General features: G+C 39.2%; 1 protein-coding gene and 1 pseudogene across 1 annotated transcript in view; both read right to left on the bottom strand.

The window, feature by feature from the left end:
- The window catches only part of CUL5 (cullin 5), a 99,826-nt gene that overhangs the window by 62,222 nt on the left and 13,807 nt on the right, over positions 1 to 23,797 (bottom strand). The window contains exons 2-3 of the mRNA XM_060104282.1: positions 18,076 to 18,185; positions 857 to 956 (exon numbers count right to left, since the gene is read on the bottom strand). Coding sequence (XP_059960265.1) covers positions 857 to 956; positions 18,076 to 18,185 — 210 coding nt within the window. The remainder of the gene's footprint in view (positions 1 to 856; positions 957 to 18,075; positions 18,186 to 23,797) is intronic.
- LOC132493630 (mitofusin-1-like) lies at positions 6,825 to 9,193 on the bottom strand (annotated as a pseudogene).

The following is a 23,797-nucleotide window of genomic DNA, read 5'->3' as shown; positions in this document are numbered from 1 at the left end:
TTCAGTATCTTCCTTTAAGTTATATATTCATTTTTAATTTCTAACTGCTAACACTTATTAATATTCAACAAGATTTCTAACAGACTTTTACTAATGTTGTACAAGACAATGATGTAAAAATTCAAATAAAGAATAACAAATTCTAGTTCTCTAGTTTTCAAACTTCATTTTATAGAAAGGAAAATAATCTCATGTCTTTAGGCCCTTCTTCAAAGTGGTAAAGGATGCATTAGTGATGTCAGAGTTGATCTGAAATAATACTTTACCTCTGCATTAATTTTTCCCAAAAGACAAAGGTGTTAATAAAGACAAAAAAAACTAGCTCTTACATAACTGACCTAATGCCTAAATGAGCTCTATCTTCATTTCAATAATATTAAACACTTATACATATCATCAACTCAAGAGTGCTGAATTTCAGCTCAGCGACAGAAATGCAAAGGACAGTCCAAGAATTACAGTCGGAGAAGTATTTAGAATTGAAGAAAACTGCTGTCAGCTTGAAAAGAGGTATTAATTGTGAGGAAAAAAATGATTTATGTGAACTGATGTGTGGCCAAAAAATAATGGTGGTGGGGATTTCTAAAGAATGCATTAAAAATGAAATTCTTTTTATAGCACCTTTTAATTGAGGATAATAATATATTCTTTTGAAAGAAATGTCAGTGGGGGGGAAACAACAAATGACAATCATTTCATTAAAATGATAATCATTTCATTAAAAAATTTATTTAGCCAAGTGTGTCAAAAGTTAATGTGATATTTTAAAATTACTTCAGGAAGCCCTACATTCAAAATCAGAAAATAAGATATTCTCTGAGTAAAGTCTTAAACAATATATAGATGCAAAACTTACTGCCTGTGCTTGCTTAATAAACTCAAGAATATCTTCTTTTAAAGCCTGATGAATTTTTGCTGGGCCTTTATCATCCCAGAGACAGACTGCATGTACATCCCTGTAAAAATAAAGCAGGTAAACAAACATTAACACTGGAAAAAGAACAAAGATCTCTGTTCTGTTTCAATACAGTTTCCATGGACCATGCTAAGGGTGCTTGAATCCATTCACATGAACCAAGCATTCTTTGTAAGCTGTCTCATATACAAACATTTGTTTCTATTTTCTTTGTCATTGCTTTCCTTAAATCTTTGCCACTTACTGATTAAATTTTTTAATTATAAAAGGATCTCCCAATCAGACTCCCAAAGTTAAATACTATCAATATTTTCTTGTGCAAAGACAAGTATAAATCCTTTAATATATAACACAATATATATAAACTATCCTTTTTTAGAAAATTTGTAATTTAAATACCATTACAGCAGAATTCCTAGCTTCCCCCATACATTCATCACATTTACACATCAATTACCACTGTGCCTCCTTTATTTAAAATAAACAGAAACAAAAGCTCTTTAAACTATAAAGCTGACATATTTTACCCAAAGGTCATTCATTATAGAAATATATTTAATATTAATACATGTTCACAGAGTGAATTTTTTAATTACTATATTGTAGAGCAAGGAAACATAACAAAAGGATAGAGTCTTATACTGGGGATTCTTTTATTCAAAAAATGTTCCCCAGTACTTTAAAGAGCCCCTACCATAAAAAATGTCAAAAAAACCCAAAAAATATCTCTAGAATTGTAACATTATAACAATGGCCAAATAGTCTGTTTTACATTCAGATTCTTAGGGACATAATTATAATCCAAAGTTCTGTCTGCATATTAATTTGAACTTGCTTTCATCATTTGTTAAATTCAGCTTAATAGTGGTATCTGGCCCAGAGCAGATGTACTAAGCACACAAATATTTGTTAAATAACAATAGGTAACAGCTAACTGCTTACTATATGCCAAATACTATTCTAAGCTGTTTTAACTCACTTAACCTTCACAGCAACCCTGAAGTAGTACTATTTTATTGCCATTTTACAGATGGGGAAACTGAGCCAAAGAAAGGTTAAGTAACATTCCCAAGATTACCCAGCTAGTATATGGCAATTACACGGGCAATTGGGCTCTAGAGCCCACATCAAACCATTTCCCTTAATTTACCCTTGCACCCCTCTAATCCATCCAACAGTAGCTAAGGTGATCATCATAAAACTCAAATTACATCTTACTGCCTCTGTATTTCAAATCCTCCAACGCTTTCCCATTGCCTTTTGAATAAAGTACAAAATGGTTAATTGACCCCTGTAATACCTCTGCAATCTCACCTTATGGCTAAAGAAATCTAGAGTCTAAAAGAAGAAACTGATACAAAAATTGATTATATTTAAGTATGTTTATGACTACTAAACCTATAAACATAAGATGGTTTAGGAACCCAAGGAGAAGGAAAGGATGGAAGTGACAGGTAAAGAGAAAAAGGGAAGACTCTATAGATCACTAGGGTGTATGCAGTGAACTATTAACGAATCAATTTGGCTTGGCTGTCAAGTGTGAAGTGGGGAAATGATAAGCAAGAAACTGGGCAAACTAACCCTTTTATAATTCAGTCACAGTCCTATTGTATCCATCAGCTAAATGTCTCTCCAATTTGGACATTTCCATCCATCACCACTACCACAGTCAAAATTACCGTCATCTCTTACTTAATTTACTATAACACAAACTAGCATGTATTGACTGCTTACGATGTACGAAGCACTTCACACATATTGACCCATGCAGTGGTTTAGGTTTTCCAAAAAAGAGATGGGATCAGACATGCAAGAGAGATTTATTGAGGGTAATGCCTGTGAGGGACAATGGGAAGTGAGCTACAGGAAGCTGGGCAAAACATAAGCTCACAATGCTGGTCTGATCCCTGTAAGGAAGAGTAGGAAGGATGAAGGTTGGGTAGCAAGAGTCTTAGAATACACAGCAGTTCTAAGAAAGTTTGGTAAAGCTATTTAAGAGTTTTAGAGCAAAAGTCACCCATTAAAGGAGTTCCATACCTCCCCAAAATAGAACTATCTTAGTATCCCTGCCTACTCAAACCCACTGCAGGTACATGTCAGAAGGACTCAAACGTGACTTGAGTCTCATAAGGCAAGAGGGAATGGTGTTGAGTTGGGTACCCAGGAAAGAGTCAAACTTGTGATCAGTACCTCTTCTCCAGCTCCCTTTCCTCAACCTCCAGGTGCTCTTATATGTTGTTACATCATGGAAGAATATCTTCAATACACTCTTATTTGAAACACAATACTTCTCACCACCACACAATAAAACATGTCAAGTCTCCTGGTCAATTTTCATACACATTTTGAGGAATATATTATAATACACTTGAGGACTGTATGATGATAATACCCTAAAAGACCTCTATGTTCCTCTCCCTAATTCTACTCTCTCATCCATCCCCAGAAGTAACTAAGCCTGAATCTGTCATTTTATTTTCAAGTTTTACAACATACTGTGAGGGTTTCTGAACGTTATAGAAATTATATCAAATAATTTTTTCAAATAATTTTTTTACTCAACACGTTTCTACTATTTACTCATATAGGTGGATGTAGTTCTCGTTCATGCACTTTATCTTTTTTTTTAGATTTATTTATTTATTTGTTTGTTTATTTATTTATGGCTGTGTAGGCTCTTCGTTGCTGTGCGCGGGCTTTCTCTAGCTGTGGTGAGCGGGGGCTACTCTTTGTTGCAGTGCGCGGGCTTCTCATTGTGGTGGCTTCTCTTTGTTGCTGAACACGGGGTCTAGGTGCGTGGGCTTCAGTAGTTGTGGTTCACAGGCTCTAGAGCACAGGCTCAGTAGTTGTGGCGCACGGTCTTAGTTGCTCCGTGGCATGTGGGATCTTCCTGGACCAGGGCTCAAACCCGTGTCCCCTGCACTGGTAGGCAGATTCTTAATCACTGCGCCACCAGGGAAGCCCCATGCACTTTATCTTTTATATAAAATGGCACTTCAACATAAAAGGGAAGGAGTAATGGATGAGCAATAAATATCTGAAATTAAATCTGGATAAGAACACAGTCTCTTGGATTACATAACTAAGTGTTTTTAAAAAGAGACATGCTGTTAAGGGAAATTCTTTTCATTCATTTATTTTAAAATATTTATTTATGTATTTATTTATTTGGCTGCGCCAGGTCTTAGGTGCAGCACACTGGATCGTTGTTGCCATGTGCAGGATCTTCGATGTGGCATGTGGGATCTAGTTCCCTGACCAGGGTTCAAACCCAGGCCCCCTGAATTGGGAGAGTGGAATCTTAACCACTGGACCACCAGGGAAGTCCCAGGGAATTCTTTTTATTTTTTATTTTATTTATTTATTTTGAAAATATTTTCTTGATTTGTTTATTTATTTATTTATTTTGGCTGCGTCGGGTCTTCGTTGCTGCGCACAGGCTTCTCATTGCAGTGGCTTCTCTTGTTGTGGAGCACAGGCTCTAGGCGCACAGCTTCAGTAGTTGTGGCACACAGGCTCTAGAGTGCATGCTCAGTAGCTGTAGCACACGGGGTTAGTTGCTCCGCAGCACGTGGGATCTTCCCGGACCAGGGCTCAAATCCGTGTACCCTGCATTAGCAGGCAGATTCTTAACAACTGTGCCACCAGGGAAGTCCCCCAGGGAATTCTTTTTAAATACTTAACTATATTAGAAAAATCAAGGGGTTGGGGAGTGGGAGAATGATGAAGTAAAAACTTTTTAAAGGTTTCAAGAGGACAGACAGAAGGGATGAGAGAAGAAGAGGTAAGAAGTATTCCAAAGGTTTCAACTTCCTCAAGTTAAACAGGAAGTAAAAGAGAAATAGTGTGACCCTGGTACAAAAAAATAGGTATTCTGGGGACTTCCCTGGTGATCCAGTGGTAAAGAATCTGCCTTCCAGCACAGGAAACGCAGGTTCAATCCCTGGTCGGGGAACTTAAGATCCCACAAGCTGTATGGCACAGCCAAAAAAAAAAAAATACAATTAATGGCTATGATTTATTAGGTAGAGATTCTTGCAACTCACAAAAATATAATTTTTTCCTAAGAGCACATGCATACATACAAAATTTTAAAAAGATAATTTTATAGGCTATTTCTCTGATTATAATCCATAAATAAATAATTAAAATTTTCACTATCTAGTAATTTAAGCTCCTAGATAATGCATGGATTAAAGGAAAACGAAAAACAAAAAGAAAAATTACTAACAATCAAGAAAGAAATAAAGGGACTTCCCTAGTGGCGCAGTGGTTAAGAATCCGCCTGCCAATGCAGGGGACACGGGTTCGAGCCCTGGTCCAGGAAGATCCCACATGCCACGGAGTAACTAAGCCCATGCACCACAACTACTGAGCCTGTGCTCTAAAGCACAAGAGCCATAACTACTGAGCCCGCGCGATACAACTACTGAAGCCTGCGCGCGCTAGAGCCCATGTGCCACAACTACTGAAGCCTGCACACTCTGGGGCCTGTATGCTGCAACTACTGAGCCTGCATGCCTAGAGCTATGCTCCACAACAAGAGAAGCCACTGCAACAAGAGACGTCACGCCAATGAGAAGCCCACACACCACAACGAAGAGTAGCCCATGCTCGCCACAACTAGAGATAGCCCATGCACAGCAACAAAGACCCAACGCAGCCAAAAACTAAATTAAAAATTTAAAAAGAATAGAATCTGTAAGAAAGAAATAAAAAAAGAAAACCCTGAATACCACAGAAACTATGGTGACAATAAAAGCAATATTAAGAAAAAATGTGTAGCTTGAAAGCTTTCATTGTAAAGAAAAATATTAAAAAGAATTTTAAAATTAAGAATTCAATAAAAGAACTAAGAAATCAAAAGACAAAATAAATTGAAGACAGCAGGAAGAAAACACTGATAAGGAAGCAAATTATAAACATAATAATAAACAAAAATGGAATAAATATTATTCTTTCCAAATAACAAATTTTTACCTTTTCTCTTTTCTCTATTCACAACTGTTTTGTATTTCATTAATTCTGTCTTTTGTCTTTCCTTCCTCCTACTTTCTTCAGGTTTACTTAGACCATGCACTTTTAGCTTTTTTTGTCTAATATATGCATCAAAGGCTATGAACTCCTTAGCATTTAAGCACTGCACAGTTGGATCCAATACGTTTTGATGTATCATATCAAAGTAATTTTTATAGCTTGATTATGTGAAAAGACCTATAAAATGGATCAACTCCTTAATATGGATATTAAAGAAAATATGTAGGATTAGGGATAAAAAAAAGAGATATGACCACATATAAAATAAGTATACTACTTATAATTCTATGGCAACAAATTTCTAAACCTAGAGGAAATTAAAATGAAGTGTGCAGATACTTTGTCTTATTCCCTATTTTATTTCTTTTACTGTTTTACATCAGTTTTAATGGGAATGAAAGAGAGTAAAAACAGTATTATTTATTAGTGGTTTACACACCTGCCAGGATGGCAAAAGTGATTGTAACCTGCATAAATAATATACTTGAGAACATTTCCACACTCCTTTGTGGTTAGAGCAATGCAGTTTATAAAACAAAAATGTGACTATTCCTGTTGAAGTAGGCATCAAAAATTCGTTTTGAGAAAGAAGATGAAAGGAGCATTCTCTAACTCCTGGATGCCAGGAAGCAGAGTTTTTCAGAATCAAAAACAAAGAGAGCCCTAGTTAAGAGAAAGGCCCCACCCCTCAGGGGTCACAGAGTTGGTTCTTTTGCTTTAAACTAATTCATCAGTTTCACGTATCAAAGGATTTTTCTCTACCCAAAATTAAAACTAGAAGAGACATCACAACACTTTTCAGCAATGCAAACACCCTGAGATAGATCAATACCAGGATCTACTCAAGGATTTGCTATTTAGGTACAGTTAGTAGAATTCATATTTAAAGTCACTTCATAAAAATAACTGTCCCAATCTTCCAAGTTCCATTTTCTCCTATCATGATCACCAAAGCAATCTCTATTGTTAAGATTCTTCTTCATTACTTGAATGTAGAAACTGCTTAGTAAAATTCTCCTGCTTGTTTTCAAGTTGAACAGCTTTATTTCTTAAGCACTTTGAATTGTTTTATATTTTCTCCAATTGATCTATTTCTTTGGATAATCTAGCAATTTCCTCTCCTAGATGTCTTTGTGTAGTATCAACTTGTTGGCATAGGAGAGCAAAAGTGGTTGCCATTTCGTTGTACTTGATGGCTGTGGTTGGCACTTGTGAAGCTAACAATCATTTGCAGTTTTTCAGTTTCATAATTCAGAAATTGCTGTTTAAAGGTTCTCTCCTTGGCACGGGTGGTCCAAGTCAGCCTTTCATAAAGATACAAAGCTCCATACATACTTAATGAAACAGATATGAGTTTCCAGCCTACAGTTTTCCAAATCACTCCTCCAACAACAATGATGCCCATAGAAGTTCTAGACGTAAGAGAAGCTAATGCTGTTATTAAGGTAACCATGAGTTCTTCCTGTGACGCTGGATTGGTAGGAGCAGTGGGAGTAGAAGCTAAAGATCTGGGAAGCTGAAAGATAGGCTCTGATAATCCTATAAGAAGCCGCTGAGCATTTGTAGGGCCCAAGAAACGATGGACAAGGGAAGACCAGCCCAAGGAAAAATGAAATACAATATCCTCTTGAAAATCTGAACATAACTTGTGGCAATTTAGGTCATAGCTGAGATCAAATTTCTTGCAAGGAATCAGTGTATGTAGTTTATTCTGCATACCAGCTGGAAGTAATGGCTTCAAATTTCCAATAATTTCTTGCTGGGATTGAAGCATTGAAGCATTGACTTCATTGGTGCACTGATCAGCCAAATTTCTTCCCATTCCATCTTCTATGTGCTTATTTAACTCATTTTTATATACTTTCAATACACTTGGAGTAGGATGAAACTCAGAACAAAATTCATCAACAAAAACAGAGTCAACAAATTTCATCTGTCATTGCACATGAAACATTTGCAACCTCCTCTGAAACCTCCCTGATAATATTCTTAACATTCAGTGTTAAAAGGTTCATCTGGTTTCGGAGAAAGTCCAGTCTATCAATTTGGTCTTCCCTCTCTTCTACTGAATAAACCCCTTTCTCTGCTGCTGTCACGTTTATTGAATCCAATATGTTTTTCACAGTCTCTAGATCTGTTTAGCTCTGATAGTGTGCTGTTCAAACTTTGTTTTCACTGCTGACTGCGAGATACACTCCTCAAAGATTTGTTCAAAATTCTGAAACTCCTGTAATCTTGCCTGAAATCCTTCTGCAAGTGCCCCACCACCTTCTGGCATCCCCAGGGCTTTGTGCTTTCTGGCACTAAGAATTTGCTTTGCAGAAACAAAAAAGTTACGATTCCATGCTTCTAAAGGATTCACAACTTTGAGCTCCTCCACCAAGAAATGTAGGCATCTTTCCATGAGCTGTCTGCGTACATCTTCCATATATTCTGGCTCTGATGCAGAGGCATCCCAGCGATTATTCAGAATAAAAATATTAGGCTTGGAAAGTCGTTCATTTACCTTGTGAAAAAACTGTTTTTCCGTGTTCATTAGAGTTGATTTGGAGTTTACAACCAAAATGAAGACATCAGCATCTAAGCAAAACTTATCAATCCAGCTATCCAGCTCTGTAGTGACATCTGTACCTGGACTATCCACTAAAACCAGGTCATTTCTCAAGAGGGCACATTTTGCCTTTGGCCAGAACATATGTACAAGACAGCCAGCTTTCAAGTCTTTGTCCATATGAAGGGCATGGGCCAGCTGATTAACTGTCTTCACATTCTTTTTTTCATGTGACCCTTCTGTCATGAGACAGGCTTTATCTCCATCCATCTCTTCAACACTCAGGAAGCAATTGGTTTTATGTCCAATTCCACTAGGGAGGACTTTATCCCACAACATGGCAATGATAACAGAGCTCTTCCCACTGCTTGTCCTGCCAAAAAATGCCACTTTCATGTGTCTCCTCACCAATGATGGAAAGTTTATTTTTATACCTCTGTATTTCTATCAGATCATCCTCAGCAGCTACTCGGTCAAGTTCTGGATTCTTGTACATTGCTTCAACAAAATGTGATCCTTCTGTAACAAACTCCAGTAACTGGTCAAAGATTGCTGTAATTGCCTTCTTAGCCAGCACAAAGTGCTTCACTGGAGAAGCGGTTTCTGCCATTATGCCTGTCCCGGCTCCGACTTGTCACCCAGCAACCGCAACTCAGCCACAGCCCTCAAGCTGCCTCATTCTCCCAAGAGAGGCTGGGAGACTGGGCTCTTATTCCCAATTTAAATGGAATGCTTCCAACATACTATTACTGGGATGTTGCTGCTAGATTACTTACAGATGATCTTTATCAGTTTAAAGAATAATATTTTTATTTTTCTGTTTTATTTTGGAAAGATTATCTCTTTTTTCTTCATCTACTGAGATGATCGTTTTCTGATATGATTTTGTCTTGTTCTTTTTGTTTTCTGAGTTCAATTTTCATTTCATTATTTCCTCCACTTTTGCTGATTTCTCTCCTTAGCTTTTGAATTTTCAGTTCAAGTTTGTTTTATAACCCCACATGGTTGTGTGAGGATACTGAACTCAGTTCGGAGTGCTGTATTTGTGTTCTACTTCATAGTTGGTTTCTGTGGGACAATTTTTATAAGCTAAAATGTTTCAATTTGTACTTTTTTATAGTTTTGGATAGATAGTGTCTGCTTTTTTCTATTCATATTCATTTCATGGTCAGGATTCCCAGTTCAAGAGTACCTCCTTCAGTTTAGTTCAGTAAAGTTCAATTTCTTTAATGGTCAGTGTTGGTAATAGTGGAGGAAAGGGTATCTGTTTCATTTTTGCAGGATCCTTATATCTTCTAAATACTTACTTGTCTGAAAACATGTTCATCTCGCCTTAAACATGATTGAAAATTTGACTAGGTAGAGAATACTAAGTTCAAAATAATTTCCCTTTAAATATTTAAAGAAAACTGCGTCAGCCTCCTGCATCCAATTTGGCCAATGAAAAGAGTGCGGCCAGTCTGTTTTGCTTGAAAGGTAACTTTCCCTCCAACAATTAGATTATTTTCTTTACCCTTGGAATTCTGAAATGAAGGACATGTGTAGGCATGGTTTTTAGCACTTTCAATATGAAGATCTGGAGGGTTGGGTGGAGACATACAAGATTTCAGCCCCAGGAAATTTTCTTCTTATCCTTTGGGGCTATATCCTCTCCTCTACTTTCTGTCCTCTCCTTCTGGAACCCCTTTTAAGTATAAGTTAGCCCAATTCTAGAGCTGTCCTCAATATGTCTTCATTTTTATTTAATTTTCCATACTTCGCTCTACATTCAGGGAGAACTCTTTGGTTTTATTTTTTGTATTACTAATTCAATCTTTTTTTATTTAGCTTTTTTATGTTTTAATTCAAAGGTCTTTATTTTGACTATTTCATTTTCGAAGTAGTCTCTTTCATTTTATTCCTCTCTAATGATATAACTAGAATGCTTTTTGAGCTATCTTCTAAACCTTGCATCATCTATTTCCTCTGAAGGTACAGTCTCTAGGATGGCCTCCAATGATCCCTGTCTCCTGGATGGTATTCATACCCATGTATAGTTCCCTCCTACAGTGTACAAAGCATTTGTCTGTGTGATCAACAGCATACAGAAGAAATGAAGGTCTATATATAAGATAGATAACTAATAAGAACCTGCTGTATAGTACAGGGAACTCTACTCAATACTCTAAAATGGTCTATATGGGAAAAGAATCTTAAAAAAAATGGATATATGTATATGTATAACTGATTCACTTTGCTGTACACCTGAAACTAACACAACACTGTAAATCAACTATACTCCAATTAAAAAAGAAAAGAAGGGCTTCCCTGGTGGCGCAGTGGTTGAGAGTCTGCCTGCCAATGCAGGAGACACGGGTTCGTGCCCCAGTCTGGAAAGGTCCCACATACCGCAGAGTGGCTAGGCCCGTGAGCCATGGCTGCTGAGCCTGCGTGTCCGGAGCCTGTGCTCCGCAATGGGAGAGGCCACAACAGTGAGAGGCCCGTGAACCGCAAAAAAAAAAAAAAAAAAGAAAAGAAAAGAAAAGAAATAATGGTTTGTAACTTCCAAAATTATGTTATAAAACACCATGACTGGGCCTCCCTGGTGGTGCAAGTGGTTGGGAGTCCGCCTGCCGGTGCAGGGGATGCGGGTTCGTGCCCCGGTCTGGGAGGATCCCATGTGCCGCGGAGCGGCTGGGCCCGTGAGCCATGGCCGCTGAGCCTGCGCGTCCGGAGCCTGTGCTCCGCAGCGGGGGAGGCCACAACAGTGAGAGGCCCGCATACCGCAAAAAGGAAAAAAAAAAAAAAAAAAAAAAACACCATGACTTCTGTGACTTCTGTCTTGGGAACACTCTCTCTTGCTCTGGGGAAAGCAAGCTGCCACACAGTAAACAGCTTTATGGAGGGTTCTACACAGTGAGGAACTGAGCAGCTAGTGAAGAACTGAGGCCGCCAACAATCACATGAGTAAGCTTTGAAGATCATTCACTCCTAGTTGAATATAGGCCTAGTTCTTTTGCCTAGAGCTTGACTGCAACTTCTTAAGAGATCCTGAGCTAGAAAGACCCAATTAAGCTGCAACCAGATTCCGGACCTTCAGAAACTGTGAGATAATAAATGTTTGTTGTTTTAAGCTGCTAATCTTCAGGGTAATTTGTTGTGTGGCAACAGATAACTAGAAATACAACAAAGAAGGTACAGGACTACTGTAATCATTCAGGCAAGAGAGTGGGGGGAAAAGACAGATGGGATGGAAAGAAATTCAAGAGGTACTTAAAAGTCTATGAAATCTAGTAATCAAGCGGATATGAAGGAGTGAAAAAACAGGAGGTTGATGGTAGCTTCCAGATTTTTGGTTTGAGACTATAAATAACAGATTTTCATCACTCTAATTTGGAGTACTTATGGAACTTAAGTATGCAGGACACAATAGGTCACATGGGTATGGAAGTTTGGAGAATAATCTGGATTGCTTAAATAGATGAGAACTCAGGTAAAAGAATAAGAAAAAAACAGAACTCTGAAGGAAACCAACACTTAACGGGCATAAAAGGGATGGATCAGCTTAGATGACTGAGATGATGTAGATAAGAGATCGGAGAAAAAACAGGAGAAAGTGGTATCATAAAAACCAGCTTAGGAACAAGAAAAACATTAAAAAAGTTATTTGTAGTAAAGATGAATTTTCTTAAACATAAAGTCTCACAAGTTGAAAATAATTTATTTTTAAATTTTAGCCTCAATTTCACAAACCAGAGTCAAACCAAACAACATGTATCTAAAGCAGCAGTTCTCAACCGAGGGAGGTACTGCCTCAGACATTTGGAAGTGAGAGCTTTTTTTCTTTCAATAATGAGGGGTAGGGAGAGGAGTACACAGAAAGTATCCACTACTAGAGTTTATGAGGGTAAAGGCCAGAGGTGATAAACATGCCACAGTATGCAGAACAATCTTGTAACCACCCAAAACACCAACAGTACCCCTGCTGAAAAATAATGACACAGGTTATGAGAAAAGGGCAACAAATAGTAAATGTCATTTAATACCAAAACATTATTTTAGTACCTCAGATTTAGAAAGATATAACTAACCTAAAGGTTATTAATTAATATGGCTAAATAGGCTAAAATTTGGAAAGATTTTAATTAATGTAGGTCTTATAATTTTGGTGTGGCATGATAAGACATACAGGAATCCTTTAACTTAAAAGGATTACATATTGAGCAGCCTTGGGTAACTCCACGGAGATCAAGGATTTTTAGAAACGATGTGCTGAGGCCACTAACTGTAGCAAGTACTATTTCTGCTTAGAAGTATACTTTAAGCAGGAAACACCATCACACTATGCTCCTTTTTCCAGTCAGGAATGACAGAGAATAAGCATTATTCTACATGATAAATCGTATTATTAACACAAACTGGCAAAAACAAAACAAAAAAACCCACCACATTCAACACGTTGTTCATAAAATACATTTAATCAAATAATTTAAGAAAAATATACATATACATGAATGCGATGAAATTTTTAAAAGGTCTCAGCTGCTTTTTATTGAATTCTAATTTCTCAAAAGGCAGAATCATGGATATAAGTTAGTATTATGCAACAAGTTCTATGTTATTTAGGATTAGACTATTTTCTTCTGTGATAAAGAGAAAAAATGAGCACAGCAGTTTAATGTGTATAGATTATTCAGTCATACATCTTCAACTCATTGATACAGTATTTTACTAGTGCACACACACACACAGAAATTATACCAAGTCTGAAACTACTATCTTTATGAAGACATGGTTGCAAGGTTGGCCCTTGGCTGACATATAGGAACGTGGGTTTTGTGAGAGTTCTCACCATTTCCTGATAAGAATGGCTCACTGTGCCTAAATTGTTATGTAAAAATTCTGATTTATGTTCAACACTTGCTTTTTGTCTAGGATCTGGAATTTTGGTTCACGTCAGGCAGCAGCTGCCTTTGTGACCAGCTCTCTCAGTAAAAACCCTGGGCACCGAGTCTTTAAGAAGCTTCCCTGGGGCTTCCCTGGTGGCGCAGTGGTTGAGAGTCCGCCTGCCGATGCAGGGGACACGGGTTCATGCCCCGGTCCAGGAAGATCCCACATGCCGCAGAGTGGCTGGACCCGTGATCCATGGCCACTGAGCCTGCGCATCCAGAGCCTGTGCTCCACAATGGGAGAGGCCACAACAGTGAGAGGCCTTTGTACCGCAAAAAAAAAAAAAAAAAAGAAGCTTCCCTGGGGACTTCCCTGGTGGCGCAGTGAATAAGACTCCACGCCTCCAATGCAGGGGCTCAGGTTCGATCCCTGGTCAGGGAACTAGATCCCACATGCATGCCGCAACTAAGAGTTGCATGCCAAAACTAAGGAGCCAGCGTGCCACAACTAAGGAGCGGGCCTGCCACAACTAAGGAGCCTGCAAGCCGCAACTAAGACCGGGTGTAACCAAATAAATAAATATTAACAACAACAAAAAAAGAAGCTTCCCTGGTAGATAGCATTTCACATGTGTTGTCCCAATTAGTTGTTGGAGGAATTAAGTGGATATGTTCCACTGGGAGAAGATGCTTGGAAACTTGTACCTGGTTTCCCCTGGACTTTACCACATGCACCTTTGTTGCATTTTGCTCTGTATCTTTCACTGTAATAAATGATAGTCATGAATACAACTATATGCTGAGTCCTATGAGTCTTCCTAACAATCATTGAACCTGGGGGTGGTCTTAAGACCACTGACATGGTTGGTGTCAGAAGTGGGATTCATTAAACATGGTGAAAGCACTGTTTGAGAAAAGGAAGGATTAAGTGGTAGTATGATGAACCTCTGCTACTTGCATGGCTATGAAATCAACCGTGGTATGAATCAGCAGCTGAGTTGCTATCTGCTGTGAGAAAGGTAAAAGTTACCTATGAAATTTGAAAATGACAGATCTAACCCCAAGAGAGTTGGCTCATTAAATCTTCTAGCTGCTTTGGCCATGCTGACCCAAGTGAGGAGAGAAAAAGCCCAGTATGGATGATAACTTTGGTTTTTGTTCTTGCCTCCAAGTAAGAGGAGAAAAGGCCCAAAAGTTCTCAAACATAAGCTTTTCAAAGGACCAGAAATGTTAAATGTTTGTGCTGGTCTCTCCTCCAAGCAGGAGGAATTAATAGTTATATTAGGTCACGGGGCTGGAGAAAATTTTAGATAACCAAGGGAGAGGAAACTATTCCAGCTGTTTCTTAAGCCTAACTACTGCTGCTTCAGCAACCTCTCCATGCCTCCTACATTCCGGTCAGGATCTCCCAGCAACTGTAATGTTAATATTGTAAATGCTAAATTTATTGCTAGGAGTTTGAATAAATCTGTAATAAGAAAAAAGAGGCAGGGAAAGTTTTAAAGATGGTTTTGTATTCTTTGGCTATTGCACCTGGATATATGATAAATAAAGATATAAAATATTATATGCTTGTACTTTCATAAATGCTAGAGGGATCACATCAATCAGGAAAAGTTGCAAAATAAAAAGTTAGTGACAGACTTCCCTGGTGGCACAGTGGTTAAGAATCAACCTGCCAATGCAGGGGACACGGGTTTCAGCCCTGATTCGGGAAGATCCCACATGCTGCAGAGCAACTAAGCCCATGTGCCACAACTACTGAGCCTGCGCTCTAGAGCCCGCGAGCCACAACTACTGAAGCCTGCAGGCCTAGAGCCCAAGCTCCGCAACAAGAGAAGCCACTACAAGGAGAAGCCCGCACACCACAATGAAGAGTAGCCCCCACTCGCCTCAATGAAGACCCAATGCAGCCAAAAATAAAATGTAAATAAATAAATAAAATAAAATAAAAAGCTAGTGAGACACAATTTCCTTGCTTTTTACTGCTGGTGAAAGGATTAGAATTTGAACTGTTTGAGTATTGGAAACAGAATAAATAAATCTCCATAATGGATACTATTATTTCTACTTATTGCCATCTCAGAGAAAAGGGAGACAACATGAAAACATAAGAAATTTCCAAATAGATATACACTTCTGGAGTTTTAAAAAGCAGTTTTTAGTTGCTACTGAGCTCTTGTGAAATCAGATGTCTGACCCTGAAAGGCTGATGATTTTCCAGCATGATGTGCATACTACTGAGTGGATTAATCTGAACTCTAAGACTGACAAAAATAAAAGGGGATTAGAAAAGTCTTGCTTGTCACTTGGACTTAGAACACGACTGGTCTGCAACATCTTGGCTTTGCCACTGCTCGAGAAAAGTCAGTGGCTTTTTTGGAATCCTGAATTCACAAATCCTAATTGCTTGGATCTAACTCTAAGCTGAAACCTGATATTGTCTGACATTGGGCTATTTAAACCTCAACACAAGCTGTGCTGAACTAAAGCAGGCATATGCTCAGTGAACAGGACATTGACTTGTGGACTGTTGAAGATTTAAGACCTCCTCTGTGAAGCCAGAAACTGAAAATGTCATGGATTCTGGCTGGAAGATCTAAATCACTTGCAGATGCCCACAGAAAAGGGCTCATTCTCTGATGGGGCCATCTGAAATCAAGCTGCTGATAGCCTCTGTATCAGATATACAGACCTAAAGTGCATTCCTAACTTGTGGTTATTGCTAAAAGCTGCAAGTTGGGAGAAAGCATACTCACTCCTTACAGACTGGATTCATGATCCCCTCTCAGGGATGTTTCACTGCTATGGACTTGTGTCCAGCTTTCTGGATTAGTTGCAGTTTTCAACAATGAATTAAAAACCTGATATTATTTCCCTCACCTTCGCATCACCCTTCCTTAAACACACACCTTAGTAAGGCAACTTCATTATTAAACACAGCTATCTCCAGAAAGGAATTGATCTCTTCCAGGCTGCTCACTAGGTAAATAGTCAGGACAAAAGGGGTGGGGGTGTGATGTAAACTTATTATGAAAATTTTTGAAAATTTGGGATTTCATCCAGGCCAATTCCTAAACATATGTCTTTCTAGTTAAGTTGTACAAAAATGTTTTTCTGTAAAAATGTTTTTGTTCCTCCTCCAGGTCTGAGTGACTGGGAAAAAAATGAAAAGCTTTCATTACTGAATGGGACCCACTGATTTTATAAGGGAGAAAAACTAAAACTCAGCACCTGGTGAGGCACCAGGGAGAAGGACATGCATGATTTTTGTTTTTCATAAGCATTCTTGAAAGCTTTCCCAGCTCCTGGTGTTGGCTTTCCATGCTGTTGTGAGTGCTTTGAATTCAAACTGAATGCTGCACTTCAATCACACCTAGCAGTACTCTGAGAAGGCTGCGAGTAGCCCCAATTCCTATACCTTCCACAAAGAACACCTCTAAATGTCATCCACACTATGAAGCAAATGAAATGGTGTCGTGGATAAACAAACTGTTTGGAACTAATTGCCTTCAGGTAGTCTGTCTGAAAACAAGGCCTGAACTGAATTAAATGAACTAGACTGAGAACTCTAAAGTGAAAGGGAGGACACACTGAGGGCCCTGTTAACCCATACTATCTAATTTATGTCTTGCTTGGAGTACCCTAAAAAAGTGCAAACTCTTTGTTTCCAGGGTACCATGTGGGTCCTCTGAAATTATACTTCTTTTTGTATGTACCCTATCATGACACTGCTTCAACCGTGGAAAATTTTCAGGTCAAATTCAACTTTATGGCTATAGTTGTGCTTTGCCTGAATTGATGCCTCAGGCCATGTCAAAGGTCCATACAGAAACTGAAAGAGAAAGCCACCTGCTTTTCTAAGATAAACCTCATGGTTGGCGGGATTTATTTTAACTAACTAAATTTAGGCCCTCTAAAAGGCATAACTGAGATCAATACTACAAGTTGGTCTTACCTTGCTGCACACGGGGGGGTGGGGATGGGGGCAGGGGTGGTGTCCTACTGGTAACAGTTTTGCTGTAAAGACATTCTGGCCAAAGGCTAAGAGTTAACATAACAGATCTGAGACTGTATTCCTTAGAAAAGCCTGTTTGGCTGGGATCTGAGAACTTGAATGTCTGACAGTTTCCTATATGGATAGAAAATTTTCCTGAAATTATGAGAATGGCTCACTGTGCCTAACCTGTTTGTACAAACAACATGGTTTATACTGAACACCTGCTCTTTCTGAGAGTCTAGAATTTTGGTACATGACAGGCAGAGGCTGCCTATGTGAGCAGCCCCCAGTAAAAACCCTGGGTACTGAGTCTCCAAAGAGCTTCTTGGTGACAGCATATCACATATGTTGTCAATCTTGTTGCTGGGGAAATTAAGTGCGTCCTGTGTGACTCGACTGGGAGAGTACTCTTGGAAGTTTGTGCCTGTTCCCCAGACTTGACCCCATATACCTTTCCCTTTGCTAATTTTGCTCTGTATCCTTTAGCTGTAATAAATCACAGCTGTGAGTATGACTTTGTGTTCAGTCCTATGAGTCCTCCGAGCAAATCACCAAACCTAGGGGTGGTCTTGGGGACCCCCAACACAATCAGTAATAATTTCAAACAGGTAAACAGTCCAATCTGGAGCCAATATTCCATTTGAATATAGCCACCAAATTTTCCTTTATGTTATCAAAAAGGTAGAATGAATGGATTACTTACGAAAACAGATCAAACCACTGCTGTTTTGTAACAGATTCCTGGCGTAAAAGCTTCAAAACAATTGGACGCATGAAGTCCCATTTGTCTTCAAACTGAAGAGAACCTTTATTCTTAAAAAAAAAAAAAAAAAAAGTAATTTAAGTGCAGTTAAATCAGAAGTGGCTGTTATTTTTATCTCTTAAGAGACAACTAAAGAAATTTAAAAGAACCAATTTTCCATAATGGAATCCCTATAACTTAATCTGGTATCAAAGAATCACAGGAAGACAACCATAAAAGAAAAAAAACAGTTATGTGAAAGTGTGTAGCAAAGAATTTGGCCTTGTCCAAAGAGCCGGTCTGGCCTTGGCCCTTGGCTTCTAGTAGGTAATATCCTTGGGCCCTAAGAATGTTATATCTGATAAGAGAGTCTTTGTTAGCCTGGGGCCTTGGGTCATACTGGATAACCTAACAATGTGATTCAGGGAGGGGACTGGCAAACTCATATAGTCTTAGGGAGCAGGCCAATCCAGAAAGCAACAGTATGACTTAGGGTAGGGGGTTTGGGTCAATCAACCTGGAGACTGAGACTACCCACATGAGCAATGCCTACATGATGAAGCCTTAATAAAAATTCTGGACACCAAAGGTTGTGTGAGCTTCCCTGGCTGGCAGTACTTATATGCCCTGTCATTTAATGAGGGAAGGAGAGAAATGTGACCTGACAACACCAGAGAGGACAAGGGAAGCTCTGTGTTTGATCCTCCTGGACACTGTTTCTTCCTTTAGCTGATCTTAATCTGTATCCTTTCCCTTAATAAACCATAACCATGAGCAAAGCAGTTTTCAGTAAGATCTATGAATATTTCTAACAAATTATTGAACCTCAGGGATTTGGGAACCTCCCAAATTTGCAGCTGATGTCAGAAGTGAGGGTGGTCTTGTGTGTAGAGACTGTGCCTTAAACTCCTCACAAAAAGTATGTCAAAAATCCATATAAACTCTGAAAGTTGAGGAAGAAAAAAACCCAGAAAGATACTCATCTCATTTTATAATGCTAACAAAACCCTGATACCAAACTGGTGAGGAGAGAACAAGAAATGGTAACTGTAGACCAATCTAATTAGAACATATAGGTGCAAAAGTCTTTAAAAATATTAGTAAATTAAACAATTAAATAATACCTCATAATCATGCAAGTTTATTCCAGTGATTTGAAAGTGGTTCGATATTAAGGGGAAAAAATCAATTCATTACTAATAAGAAAAGGGGGGGCACCCCACATGTGTTACTCATGAGTATTGTTCCTTTTCAAGTTAGGTATGGCCATGTGACTTGCTTTAATCAATAAATTTCAACAAAAGCATTAATTTTCTAATACAGCAGCACCAAACACCCCTATGAATCTCATTATTGTTTTCACCATACAATTGTTGAGAATGTTGTTCACTCGTATGAGATAAGATCCATGTACTGAATGTAATGTTCGAACTCCCTTAAATTATATTCTGGAAGCAGTTTCTAAACATATGGTCTAACAAGAACCTACATCAGGATCACCTAGGATGGTGCTTACACATACATTTATAAAACCTACCACAGACCGGCTGGATCAGAATCTCTTGAGATGAGTTCAGAATTTATATGTTTAGCAAATTCACAATAAACTACATAAAAATGTTACAGGGTCTATGACCCCAAAAAGGTTAAGAACCACTGACTAACATTAAACTCCTGTGAAAGCAAATGATACTTCTTACATCTACAAACACAGCTGATCCTAAAGTTACTGTACTTTCTTGCCCCAGGTACCTAACTTTTATCACAAAGTATTCTTATTATAGGGACCCATGGGAGATACTCAAAATTTAGTACTGGGATTAACTGTGCTTCTCCCCTGAAAAACTAGTTTGTTTTTACCTTATGAACTTAAGTGAATCATGTGGGTAACTTTGCTTTCCTTAGTGTTGGCTAATGAGAAATTCAGTCAGATTTGAGATCCTATGGTATATACTTCGTGTACTAATCTTATGGCTGGCTACACTTTTTCTGTTAATATCTTCCTACAACCATCATTTCTTCATTTACTCTTCCCTCTGAGAAAAGGGTGTGCAAATAAACAAATATGGAAGAACCACAGAAAGGACATGCAAATCTTTTCTTGACTATGACATGGAGAAACATAATACCCTCTTAATAAGAGAATATTTTATAACATCAACTAGGTCTACTTCCATAAGCGATTCTGGCAGCTTACAAAATGAAACCTAGTGTAAATCCTGCAATTAAAAATCAAAAAGGGGGGGCTTCCCCGGTGGTGCAGTGGTTGAGAGTCCGCCTGCGGATGCAGGGGACACGGGTTCGTACCCCGGTCCGGGAAGATCCCACATGCCGTGGAGTGGCTAGGCCCGTGAGCCATGGCTGCTGAGCCCACGTGTCTGGAGCCTGTGCTCCGCAACGGGAGAGGCCACAACAGTGAGAGGCCCGCGTACCGCAAAAAAAAAAAAAAAAAAAAAAAAAAAAAAAAATCAAAAAGGGGGCTTCCCTGGAGGTGCAGTGGTTAAGAATCTGTCTGCCAATGCAAGGGACAAGGGTTCGAGCCCTGGTCTGGGAAGATCCCACATGTCGCGGAGCAGCTAAGCCCGTGTGCCACAACTACTGAGCCTGCGTTCTACAGCCTGTGAGCCACAACTACTGAAGCAAGCCCGCGCGCCTAGACCCCGTCCTCCGCAGCAAGAGAGGTCACCACAATGAGAAGCCTGCATGCCACAACGAAGAGTAGCCCCCACTCGCTCCAACTAGAGAAAGCCCTCGCGCAGCAACAAAGACCCAGCACAGCCAAAAATAAATAAATAAATTTATTTTTTAAAAAATAAATAAAAAATCAAAATCAAAAAGGTACATACTAATACTAATACTAAATAAGTATGAGATAAATACTGGTTAGGCTCTGAAATCTATCAGCTATGGTAAAATGACAGGAAACACTGTCTCTTAGTTGATGAAACATACAAGATTAACGACAGAAATATTTTCCTCTAATACTCAGTTAAAGGAGAAATTAAATAATTGAATTTTCCTATTAAGCTTTTATAATAGATTCCAAAAATGATGTTCAAGCAGTTCTTTGACCTATTCTCTGTTAAACTGAAAAGCATATAATTAAATCAAAACTAAGCAGCATGACACCAAACCTACTATCTACAAAAGATATTAATAGGCGAAGACACCTTCAAATTACGAACCCTGATTTATGAATTTTTCCAATGGCTAACTAAAGGCTGCCTCATCTTTACTGCTGTGCTACAAGTCTCTCCTGCTTAAGTGTTTCATTACCACTCAGAATAGCTAATAAGTCTAGGATTATCTCACCCACCGGCTCTCTTTCACCAATAGGATTTCAACATTTGCCATATCCTTGTCCCTCTATCCTTCACTTTTTACAGCACAACTAATTCCCTCAGAGGCACTCTTCTCAAACACACAGATGGACCATGGGGAAGCTGATGGGAGACTGACCATGGGGGATAACTGGGAGAAGAATATTCCAGGCAGAGGAAGCAGCCATTGCAAAGACCCTACGGTAGAAGCATGCCTGATGTATTCAAGGTAGAGCAAAATAAGGACAGAGGAGAGTGGATGAGGTCAGGGAAGCAATATAGGGCTGGATCTTGTAGGGCCTTGAAGGCCATTGTAAAAAGTTTGGCTTCTATTATAAGTGAGATAGGGAACCATTAAAAGATTCTGAGCAAGAAGTGACATGATCTGACTTATATTTTTAAAGCTTCCTGATTGCTATGCTGAGAATACAATAAAGGGGCAAGTGTTAAACCTGAGTGTAGGAGGCAAGGTTAGAAATAATAGTGACATGGACCAGGGTGGTAGTAGTGTAGGTAGTGAGTAGTAATTAGATTTTATATGTTTTAAAGGTAGTGCTAACAAGATTTCCTGACAGCAGGCATCTGAGCTGAGAGAAAGGAATAAAGCCTGACTCTCAGGTTTTTGTCTGGTAAAGTTAATTTGTATATTGGAACAGCAAAACGGAGGCCACCCCATTGGCCCAGCCCACATCAAAAATCTAAACTTAAATCAGCCTGCACATATGGGAAACACCTCACTGTCAAGGAAACATAACACCAATCACAACCCTCAGTTTCAGCTAGCTAACCTTACCTAAAAAATAGAACCTGCTTACCTTATAAGGAAATCCCTGACCTCCTAGCCAATCATGCCTTATTTCTGTATTGCCTCTTCTAACATTCTATAAAACTCGCTCGGACTTCCCTGGTGGCGCAGTGGTTAAGAATCCGCCTGCCAATGCAGGGGACACGGGTTTAAGCCCTGGTCCAGGAAGATCCCACATGCCACGGAGCAACTAAGCCCGTGTGCCACAACTACTGAGCCCACGTGCCTAGAGCCCACAAGCCACAACTACTGAATCCCATGAGCCTAGAGCCCGTGCTCCGCAACAAAAGAAGCCACCGCAATGAGAAGCCCACGCACCGCAATGAAGAGTAGCCCCTGCTCGCCGCAACTAGAGAAAGCCGGCACGCAGCAACGAAGACCCAATACAGCCAGAAGTAAATAAATAAAGAAACTTATTTAAAAAAAAAAAAAAAAAACCTCACTCGTCCCCAAAATCCTTCAGGAAGAGTGCTCCACTGCTTGTTAGGCACTGTACTATTCCAATCCATGGATTATTTTCCCTTGAATAAAGGGAAACTCGTTACTAAATTGTTTTAGTTTTGTAATTTGACATGTCCAAGAAGTATGGCATTGCTATCAACTGAAATGGAAAAGACTGTAGATGTAACAGGCTTAAGAAGGAAAGCTCAGGAGTAAAGCTGTAGAGATGTTACATCTGACACATCTATCAAACAGCCATTTGAAGATGTTGAACAGGCAGTTCAATAAGCAAATTTAGAATTTAAAAGAAAGGTCTGACCAGGAAATAAAAATTTGGAAGTCATCAGAGTACAGATGGGTTTTAAAACTTGTTATCGAATGAGATCAATAAGGGAGTAAATATAAATAGAGAAGAGCCAGGCCTGAGTCCTTAGGTATCTAACATTAAGAGTACGGGAGAAGAGTAAGAACTAGGAAAGAGAAAGTAACCGAAGAGGTGGCAAGAAAACCACGAGTGTGGCATTCTGGAAACCAACTAAACAAAGCTGATCAGGAAAGGAGGAGTAATCAACTTTAGCAAATATTACTGATACATCATGTAAGACAGTGGTCCCCAACCTTTTTGGCACCAGGGACCGGTTTCGTGGAAGACAATTTATCCACGGGCGGTGGGGGGGAGGGGGGAGGGGGGCTGGTTCAAGCAGTAATGCGAGCAATGGGAAGTGATGGGCAGCGGCAGATGAAGCTTCGCTCGCACGCCCGCCCACCACTCACCTCCTGCTATGCAGCCCAGTTCCTAACAGGCCAAGGACCGCTAACAGTCTGTGGCCAGGGGGTTGGGGACCCCTAATGTAAGACAACCACTGAAATAGCAATATGAGGGTCACTGAGATTTTGTCAATGGCAGGTTTTGTAGGGTGTCAAGACAAAAGCCAGACCGGAATAGAATTAAGGGGGGCTGGCAAGTGGGGACTGGAAAAAGTATGCACAACTCTTGACAGTTTTTGCTATAAAAGGGAGCACAGAAACAGCATGATAACTGATAGGGTGAGAGGGAATAAAAAAAAAATTTTTTTATTGGAGTATAATTGCTTTACAATGTTGTGTTATTTTCTGC

Source organism: Mesoplodon densirostris, chromosome 7 (genome assembly GCF_025265405.1).
Source record: "Mesoplodon densirostris isolate mMesDen1 chromosome 7, mMesDen1 primary haplotype, whole genome shotgun sequence".
In the NCBI taxonomy this organism is placed as follows: Eukaryota; Metazoa; Chordata; class Mammalia; order Artiodactyla; family Ziphiidae; genus Mesoplodon; species Mesoplodon densirostris.
The sequence above is the reverse complement of the archived record's forward strand: the minus strand, read 5'-3'. Positions and strand labels throughout refer to the sequence as shown.